This window comes from Hydra viridissima, unplaced genomic scaffold (assembly GCF_058129835.1).
Source record: "Hydra viridissima isolate aposymbiotic clone 2 unplaced genomic scaffold, HvirCarnegie_v1 scaffold_5, whole genome shotgun sequence".
Taxonomy (NCBI): Eukaryota; Metazoa; Cnidaria; class Hydrozoa; order Anthoathecata; family Hydridae; genus Hydra; species Hydra viridissima.
This window is the reverse complement of record NW_028324304.1, coordinates 16,168,713-16,178,621: the sequence shown is the minus strand read 5'-3', so window position 1 is coordinate 16,178,621 and position 9,909 is coordinate 16,168,713. Positions and strand designations below refer to the sequence as shown.

Sequence of the window (9,909 nt, the reverse complement as noted above, 5' to 3'; positions counted from 1 at the left end):
GAACTAGGAATCCAATTCCTTTAATGTCAGAGATGACTACTTGTTTATTCTTTAATCTGATTCATTGGATGGAGCTACGACAAAGCGAGAGCTGAATATTGTAGCCTAGAATTTTTTCAAAAATTAATTTACTTGACAAAGCCGATAACTTCAATCCGTTCCATGTTCATAAAAAAAATTCTTTCTCGTTTTCCTGGATCATTTTTTTACCTTGCTGGCCAGAAATTAATGTCTTAAATTAATTTTACAAGGGAGCTTCTTAAATTTGCTTTATTTCAGCTTTGTGGAGGTAGAAGAAAACCAAAAAGTGTCATACAAAAAAGGTTTCTCCTTGGTTAGAGTTAGATCAGTGGAATGTGTTTCAATCATCCTGACCTGAAATAATTTCTTCCTTTTTTTTGCATTTAAGTTGTAGTGGCCATTTCAATCGAAGATTCGAGTTAATTAGTATCTTCTGACTTTCTGAAACATAATAATGTACTAAACTTCCACATACACTAGCTTAATCTACTAAAATACACTTACCTAATGTAAAAAGAGGAAATTTTTTTTCTACTGAATTATGTTTAAAAGTATCTGCAATAACTAAACTGTAAACGAGTTTTACTTTTGATGTTGAAGAAGAAACGGTCCGTTAAGTGGATTTATTTAATTTACAGACTGAAAATTTGAGCTAAAAATATGTGAAGACAAACTAATAGCTACAATTTTATTAGCTATTATTTATTCAAAAATTTTTTTTGTATAATATAGACATTTTTTATCACAATATAGTTAAAAATAACACACAAAAATTAATATTGCTCAAATCATTGGTTATTTGAAAAATCCAAATGAATTTTTTTTTTTTTTGCAATGCGTTCTATACATTTTATTGTTGAAGTGACCCTCCTCTTAAATAAATATTGGGGAAGACTATTACCCCCCTTCAAATCCTCTTCCTACGAGGTATTAATAGTAACCGGAGTCAAACACATTTGAAAATTAATAACAGTTGAAAAGTAAAGAAAAAAAAAAAGATTAATCATTACCGTATTTATAATTTTTTCCAGTAAATTTCCGGCTACTTTAAACAAAACTGTTGAAATGAGAAAAATTGAAAAAAATTCATTATTTTTTTTAAAATATAGTTTTTAACAATAAGATTTTTAAAAACATAAAAATTGATATCAGTTAACATCAATTGCTGTGAATAAAACGCATTTTTATAAAAGTTTAGATGTGTATTTATTATTTTTTCCACCACTGTGTGTGTGTGTGTGTGTGTATATATATATATATATATATATATATATATATATATATATATATATATATATATATATAAGTAAACAAGACAATTAGTAGCTAGCTTAAAGGTAATAACCTAACTGCTATGTAGAAAGCTCGGCATATCTAAACGGCTATTTATGCAATAAGATATATTTAATAAAAAACATGAAGATATTACATGCAAACAAATGTTATTTTTTAATTACATTCTTGTTTTAAGCAAAAATTTGCAGTCTCAAACTTTTCGCTTGTATTATATATCATACTTATACTTCGTTTGTACGTCATCTTTTTACTAAATTTATGAAACTTAAATGACAAATCTTGTTCTTTCTTACGACGACATTTTAATAGTGATAATATTTTTAAAGAATTAAAAAAACTTTGCTACAACCGAGTTTGAAGTGTGCCAACAAACCACCTAAATACTTTGATGCATGTTTGTGATTGTAAGAAAACAAGTGATACGAGGTGGGTCAAGGCTGATATATTTTAAATGCATCGGTGCCTCATGATGATCATTTAGATACTAGTTAACACGACATTATTGGACGAGGATTTTTCGATAGCTGTTTCAAAACTGTTAACATTTAAATTAAAAGAATGGAATTCATTTAACGAGCCTTGAACGAAGGTGTAAACAAAGTGCTAACATTTAGATTGAAAGAATGAAAGAAAAGAGTGCAACCAACAGTGAGAATTTCCTTATATTGAACAAGATATGCACATCTTATGTTCAATGTCTTATAATGGATATAATTGCTCGGCTTATTTTTAGATTGAAATGTTCTAAGGAACAATACTGGCCAATAGTGATCAACAACTCTGTCAGAAGTTTAAAGTTTTTATGAAGCCGCAACAGAAATCCTTCCAGTCCGACAAAACATACACTTAAAAGAAGTCTACAGTAGTATTGACTTACCTGCAAAAGATCAACTGATTACTGCATGTGGGATTTGTGTGAAGATTCCAAGATACTTAGTTCTTGTTCAAGCGCAAAAAGGACTCACCAACTATCCTTCTTTTTTAAGCCTTTGGATTAGCAGTGATACTGTAAATAATTGTCTCAGACAATATGTATGTTGCTCTGATACCTGAGCAAAAAATTGATCTTCCTCCGTTTCATCTAAAATTGGACTAGATCAAATATTTTGTGAAGACACAGGACCGTAGTGGTGAAAAATTTAAAGAAATCAGATTTCACAATTGAGATGATTTTAATCCCATTACTGATCAGCTGAGCCAATGTGTGTGAATAAATGTCAGAGTAAATGTGTGTGAATGTTTAAATATGAATATTTTTCAAAAAATATATAAATATATGAATGCTCCAATAAAATTGGTTTGACTAGATCAGAATTTTCAAAGAAAATTTTCGTTTAAATTATCACCTATAAAAGTAAATAACTTCAACTCTGCAGATGTTGAAGAAAGGCGCTTCACCATATCCCAGGGCGCGACAAATCGACGAACGTGCGAACGTCTGCTTAAAAAAAGACAGAAAAACGAACGTCACGTTCCTTTACTTTTCCTAACACAAACGTTGACGTTCGCGTAAAATTTTTCAAAACGAACGCATTACTTCAGCCACTTTTTTTCCAAATAATTAAGCGATTGATCGTTTTTTATTCATTATAAAAAACACGTAATTGCAATAAAAAACAATTAATTACGAAAATTTTAAACACATTTTCAAAGACTTTAAAAGAAACCACGCTAAAACTAATTTCTTTAATGGAACGAAGAAAGTAATTATGTTTGAGCATGGTTTTTGCATGCATTTACAAAAGGATTCAAAATTTTACTTAAAATGACTGCATTTGCAATTACTTTAAGCATGGTTTTAAAAAAACCATGCTTAAACTTAATGATTGCTTTCTTCAATAGCCTGCTTCTTTTTTTTTTCTTATTTTCCTTAAAGGGAAGTAAAGTTTGTTTGCATATTTAAAAACTTCTAAAAGTTTTTAAAATAATTTTCAAGTTTTACTAAAAAATACATAATCTTTTAGAATATATAAAGTTATTATGTTTATCATAATTTTAATTTTTTTTATTGTGCTTTTAACAACACCAATAATATGATATTTTTAATAACTTATAATTAAATACTTAATATACTATTATTTTTAAAGTTTTTAAGAAAATGTCAAAACAACTAAGCATCTTTTCAATGTTAAAGAAAGATGGTACAGAGGAGCGTAGCATTAAGCGTAAAGGAGAAGAAGAGAGAGAAACTAAGCATACGAAAAAAAAGTGCAATGATTTGGATTGTGCAATGACTTTGGGAAAATTGGATAAATGGCCAAAAGATATTCAATTTATGTTTTGGAACACCGTAAATGGATTGCCGCCAAGCAATAAAAAACACGGGCAACAACTAAGCTGGATTCATATTGACAAATCAAATGAGTGTTTCTCTTGTTGGGTTTGCCAAAAGTATCCAAATATTAGCAATGCAACCAATTCAGTGACAATGGGATGTAAATTTTGGAAAAGAACATACTTGTTACGCCACAATAAAGATGATGGGCATAAAGCCTGTATTTCTAAATATCGAGAGAACCTTCACAATATAGCTCCAAGTCTTGAGAAAACTGTATCGACATCAGTTTTAAGAACTACTGAGAATAATCAAGAAGAAATGAACAGACTTTAGCGCATATTTCGTTACTTTTTTTTTTGTTGTTGTTGCTGCTATTGATTTCCTAAAAAACCGTTGTGTGACCTAACAAAGTCTTACGCTATAAGAAAGTCCTTATATAACAAATAATAAAGTTAATAATGGATAATCCATTATTAAAAATTGAATGTTCACCATCTGCGCCGGAGGGAAATTCTTGCTAATAAAAGACTTCACTAATAATAGAAATCGTAATCTATTTTTAAAAAAAACCAATCAAAATTTTAATCTTTTTCTTTAATTACCTTTGTTTTATTTCATTTAATTACTTTTGTTGTTGCCGTAATATATTCGACTATTAACTTTAATTATTTATATAAAAAATAAATATTGGAACTAAATATTCATATAACAGCAATTACATTAGCCTCCAGAGCGAGAGCCCACCATTGTTCGAAACATGCTATAAACTACAGGAGAACCACCATTAGAATGCATAGCCCACCGATTTAACGGCACAACAACGGCGGTAACGTCATCATCTGACCCATACTGCTGAGCAGTGCTCGTGAGGTCGAAGCAAGCATCTGCAGCATTTTTGTGCTGATTGATTATAGAAACTATCTCGCTGTCAGTAATTGAATGGCTGATTCCGTCACTACACAACATTAAGAAAGCGTCATTTTCGACAACTCTATGATGAATAGTGGGACTGCTGATAATTCCAGATGAGCGGAGTGATAAATTTCCAAAGGAACGAGTAATAGATAATCTTCCGTTAACCAAAGGAGTAAAATGACTGTCCCAGTCGATCCAACCTCCACATCTCTCTATGCGTTCAACTTCACGAAGATTATTGGGGTTATGCTCAATTGAGAGTTCAATAGGATTACCTTGTTCACTTACTATAGCTTTACTATCACCAATACTTGCTACTGAAAGATAATTTTGATTTATTAAAAGTGCAACCACGGCTGTTGAACCAACAATATCTGATAAAAGAGAGAAATAGAGATCTTTTAACAAACATCCCAGTGTAATCATGAGAATTTTTTTTTAATTTAAAAAGAGAGATTTTTTTTAAAATTTCAATGAAGGTCACAGATTTGTACGTCACAGGTGATTATGAATTAAATGTGTCCATTAAGGTTCGATTGGTAATGAAACGAAAATTGCACAAAAGATTTTCAGAATTTTGAATCATACCTTTTTCTTTAAAACCTTTCATTTTGCATTTTAAGTGATTTTCAATTTCCAACTGACATTCGCCGAAGGAAATATGGAAGGCATTATCAACAAATTCAAACAAGCGATCGTCTAATATTCCTGTAATGTTCTTTTCTATTAAGTCAACTAGGCGATTTCGTACAAATTCGGAAACATAGTTACCATTATGACCGTCAAACACTCCAAAAAACTTGACACTTTCAGATATGCTTTTGATGAGAAATCTATCTTCGTTTATGTGATTTCTTCCAGCAACACTGCTCACCCCCGGTTGGTAGTCATTTGTTATTTCAAAATTAGAGCTGGCCAAGAGTTGGCGCTTGCTATTTTGCAAATATCTGAACTGAGTAGCAAGATAATTTTTGATCAAATACTTACATAAATGCATTGAAAGTCTATAAGGCTAAAATAAACATGATATTTAAATTCATCGTAGTATATGCGACCACTACCTACGTAAAGATAATAGTTAACGAAGAAAAGCAATAACTGAAAAAGGCAATGACGACAGTAAAATATCACATATGAGAGAATGATATAAATAGGCGAAATCATAAATAAGAACAATTGAATATTAAAAATAAAAGTTTTAAATAAGTTTTTTCATCACACAAAACTGAAAATAATTTTAATCCAGTGCGGTCTTACTTTCTTTTAATAATCGTAAATACCATTTCATTAAAAAGAAATGGTAGCTAATTAAAAAACGTGTTGTCGTACTTTTAATTGTTAAAAAGTTACACAAATTTAAATTACTGTTTTTCTTTCTCAAATTATATTAAAATCTGAAATTTTTTTTGCTTTTTTAGTGATATGTACAACACTTACCAAAAACAATTTCTTTTGCCTCAAAAACCGTAAAGGTCACTTTAAAACACAGCACGGTGTCGTTTGACTCGATTAGTATATTAAGAAAGTATATTAGAAATATGAGGAAATCTTGAATTTTTTAAAATGAGAACCAATTAAAAACTTCTCACTCGAATTTTTCAAAAAAAAAAATTTTGTGAAATTCGTTATTTATCGCTTCCTTTTGTTTCCTAGTTTACCTTCTCGTTTCAATAGTGAATCACGCAACGAGATTTGTTTTTCTCGAAAGGATTTTTTCCCTTTATTTCTCGCGTTTCTACCGTGAGTTATCATCATGAAAGGTTTCGACTTCACTTTTTCTTTGTTTGTTGTGCTAGCGTGCTCGTTCTGTCGTTTGGGCTTTAGCTTGCTATAACTTTCACGTCCCTCTCTGCCTGCTAACACGGTAGCTAGTCTTGACTGTTTATCATGGCACATTTTCTTGTGTACATTTTCAATTTGTGCTAAATTAATTATATCAGACTTGTCAGTATTGAATTGAGCTTTGCGTTTTGTACCATGTAGTTTCTCTGATAAACTTTGTTCTTGTATTTTTTTAAATTCTTCATCTGTGAGAATTCTAGTCATGCTCACCATTTCAGCTTTCTTCTCATTATCAGCAGCGAGTGCTATAAGAGAAGATATACACTATTTTTTTCAGCAGTACCTAATGCATTATTGTTATTAAAGCAAATATATGAAGCTCAAGATAGAAATAACAAGAGAAAAAAGAAAGAGATGAGTTTTCAAGTCTCAAATTAAATAAGTTAATATTCAATATAAAAATAGTTAATTTAATTATATTTCATATAGAATTTCAGGTATGAGAATTTTTAGAATAAAAAACGCAAAAAAATGCCTTCATCCTCAGAAACTTCTTCCTCTTCATCTTTCTCTTCTTCTGAGTGAGATACGTCAATCCAATCTGCTTCATCTTCATCCTCATTTTCTTCATCTTCACTAGCTTCTTCCCATCCATCATCATCAGTACCATCCTCATTATCTTCTCCTGCGGGAAAAAAAAACTAATATAAACAAATAGCAGATCATTAAAAGTGAGAAAAAGTCAAAACGCAGAGAAAAACAAACCGTTGTCTTTTGTTAAATCAAGAATTTCAGCTCCAGGGACAAACGAAACAGATTCCGAAGCTCCAAACTCTTTAGTCGGAAGTTCACTAAGGGTTGAAGTATTTTTAGACGGTCTTCCTGACAGTTAAAAGTAAAGTAGGGGAAAAAAATTATTTCATACGAAATTTATAAGTAGTAACAAATAATAATAATAATAATAATAATAATAATAATAATAATAATAATAATAATAATAATAATAATAATAATAATAATAATAATAATAATAATAATAATAATGGCATATTATAAGTTACGATCCCTCCCAACCTCCAACATCGCACCTTAAAAATTCAAACGAACTAATGTTTTTTTTTAAAGTTTAGTTTGTGCATTGAAAGAATTAAAACAACGAATCTTTTAAAGCGTCGTTTTTAAACTCACATATAAAGCCAATTTAGAAGCTTTAAAATCGTCTATTAAATGTTCATTTAAATGTCAAGAAAATATACCTCTGTCCTTTTTCTTCAACATATTAGGATCAATGTTTCGATAGAGCTGCAACAGAGACCGTGCTGCCATCATCACAGTTTTACTCTTACATGTTTTGTATTGTACAAGATCTTGTAATAGATCATTGCTCATTGATAATGGACATCGTGAACATATCTCACGTATTGCATTTAAACCAACTGCCATTACCTGAAATATTATATTGATGATTTTGTAAGGTTGATACAAAAGTTATTATAAAAAAATATTTGTTTACATGGTTTTGATGTGATAATATGAAAAATACAAAAGTGAAAAACTATTAAAAAATACATGATACATACAAGTTTTTATGAAAATATTTTGAGTTGCAAACAATTCATAAATTAAACACCTCATTGTTATTTTTTTCAGAAACAAAGTTGTTGGCAATTGTGAATAGAACAGGTTCAATGGCATCTGGAGGAACCATATCATGAGCTGATTGAGCAGCAAACATCAGCAACTTTGTTACTTCCCGCTGATGTGGCTGTAAAAAACGTTGAAGAAATGGATAAAAATTAAGCAATATCAATTCATGGATACCAACCAGCCTGGCAATAAGGTTCATAGCCATCAACTTAATTTCAAATAAATCTGTGGAATGCTCCACTGCTTTAAACAAATTTTCTGCAAATCCCTGTGGATCATTGATCAAATGAATAGCAGAAAAGTTAAATGAAACTGGCTTTTTCTTTTTTTTTGCCTTTCTTAATAGCGATAAGGCCTTCTCTAGTTTGCGAGTCTTTTTTGCAGTTTTTTTACTAACTTGTCCTGCAACAATTAATTTTTTAGCCTTTGTTTCATTGTCCTCACTATCAGAATCACTGTCATTTTTAAGATTCTCTGGAGTGTCACTACCAAGGAAAAATTTTAATGCAGCAACCTTTACTTTGGTCACTTTGGAATAGCATGCAGTCACTAACACATTAACTGTTTTTGCGTCATTCCAAATGTTTTTCCGGTATAACTCAATTAGTATGTCAACTGACATTTTTGCAGCCACTGTACTACTATCTTTTAGTATAGAAAACATAAAATTTTGCAAAGATGTGTTAATTTTGTTGTTTTTATTTTTTGCATTGACTCGCTTGATATCTCCAACTATATGATTGTACAAAGTTTTACGCAAAAGTTTGTCTTTAGCTTTGAGCAACTTAAAAAATAACTGTAGCACTTGAAGAGGTGGAACCATATTTTTATTGCGAAGCAAAATCAAAGCCTTACACAATGTCATTCGAAGTTCAGAGTTCATGACAGAATAATGCTGTGATAAGATGTCCATTAAGTGTATAGGCAGGTCAACTACTTCCTCAGGATAACAATTTCCAACCTAAAAAAATTTTTTACAAAAATTTAACATTTTTGTTAATTCCATCATGTAAATTGACTTATTCCAGTTGTTAAGAAAGTACTAAATGTCCTTCCTGATAGGATATGCATTATATAATATCTTTAATGATATTTTGGGGTGCATAAGTAAATTTGTTATTAGTCACAAATAAAAATAAAACATTAAAATGATTAATAAATTATGTATTAAAGAAATCATGCAAAAAGTAAATAACTCTTAGTATTAATGCATTTGTTTATTGACTTTCAAGATGATTAAAATTTCCAATCATTAAAAATGTCACCTGGGCAATAAACATTGCTGTCTCGGCAACAGATTCTGAAGGAGTTGATGGATTTAACTTAAAAACATCCAAGTTTGACTGAAAATGGCGCCACTGTTGCATAAACTCTTCCTTGTATAAATCTGGATTACGTTTTATAAGATTTTGCAACTGTGCTAGGTTGTTGGGGAGATTATTTCGATTGCGAACACTCATTTTAATATGACTAAAAAATTTGAATACTACTTTTATATAGATATATTTTTTTATTTCTACTTTCATATTTAGATAATATTACTGATAATAAACTCAGATTGTTAAAAATAAATTTTATAAAATATAAACTATTCAAACTGAAATTCTTTTAATTATCACATTTAAACAAATACTGAATTGATAATTGTTAAACTTATTTAATTTATTAGCAATTTTTTTATATATAACTATAATTATATTTACCCAATATAATTATAATTATAAACATTTTTACATGCTATAAATACAATTATTTCTTATAATTGTATATTGTAGCAATTGTTATTCATTACAGCTATTCATCATAACTATTATTACAAATTGAAATTATAATTATATTGGCCACTTGGGATATTCCATTTCAAATTTATCAAAACTTATAGAAAAAATCAAAATTTTACTTGAATTTTGATTGATCTTTCATTAATAAGTTCATAATTTATGATTGTGAATACTTTAACCAAATATTTA

The 9,909-nt window shown here is 29.5% G+C and overlaps 2 protein-coding genes across 2 annotated transcripts; both read right to left on the bottom strand.

Annotated features, from left to right (window-relative positions):
- Positions 1–4,132: 4,132 nt before the first annotated feature.
- LOC145189593 (protein phosphatase Mn(2+)-dependent 1K-like) lies at positions 4,133–6,042 on the bottom strand. Its single transcript, XM_090086563.1, has 2 exons — positions 5,099–6,042; positions 4,133–4,884 (listed from the first exon to the last, which is right to left on the bottom strand). The coding sequence occupies exons 1-2, from the start codon at positions 5,505–5,507 to the stop codon at positions 4,316–4,318; spliced, it is 978 nt and encodes a 325-aa protein (XP_089942689.1). The 5' UTR covers positions 5,508–6,042; the 3' UTR covers positions 4,133–4,315.
- A 5-nt stretch (positions 6,043–6,047) lies between these two features.
- LOC145189592 (protein SDA1 homolog) lies at positions 6,048–9,563 on the bottom strand. The gene is made up of 6 exons (XM_080066261.2): positions 9,205–9,563; positions 7,923–8,900; positions 7,549–7,738; positions 7,058–7,174; positions 6,828–6,977; positions 6,048–6,597 (listed from the first exon to the last, which is right to left on the bottom strand). The coding sequence occupies exons 1-6, from the start codon at positions 9,463–9,465 to the stop codon at positions 6,140–6,142; spliced, it is 2,154 nt and encodes a 717-aa protein (XP_079922387.2). The 5' UTR covers positions 9,466–9,563; the 3' UTR covers positions 6,048–6,139.
- Between the last annotated feature and the right edge of the window lie 346 nt (positions 9,564–9,909).

Coding starts and splice junctions, on each gene's coding strand:
- LOC145189593 (XM_090086563.1), bottom strand. CDS start 5,507: ATGCATTTATGTAAGTATTTGATCAAAAATTATCTTGCTACTCAGTTC. Junction 4,885..5,098: donor GAAAGGTTTTAAAGAAAAAG/GTATGATTCAAA, acceptor CTCTTTTATCAG/ATATTGTTGGTTCAACAGCC.
- LOC145189592 (XM_080066261.2), bottom strand. CDS start 9,465: ATGAAAGTAGAAATAAAAAAATATATCTATATAAAAGTAGTATTCAAA. Junction 7,175..7,548: donor GTTGAAGAAAAAGGACAGAG/GTATATTTTCTT, acceptor TTTAACTGTCAG/GAAGACCGTCTAAAAATACT. Junction 6,598..6,827: donor AGAAGTTTCTGAGGATGAAG/GCATTTTTTTGC, acceptor CTTCTCTTATAG/CACTCGCTGCTGATAATGAG.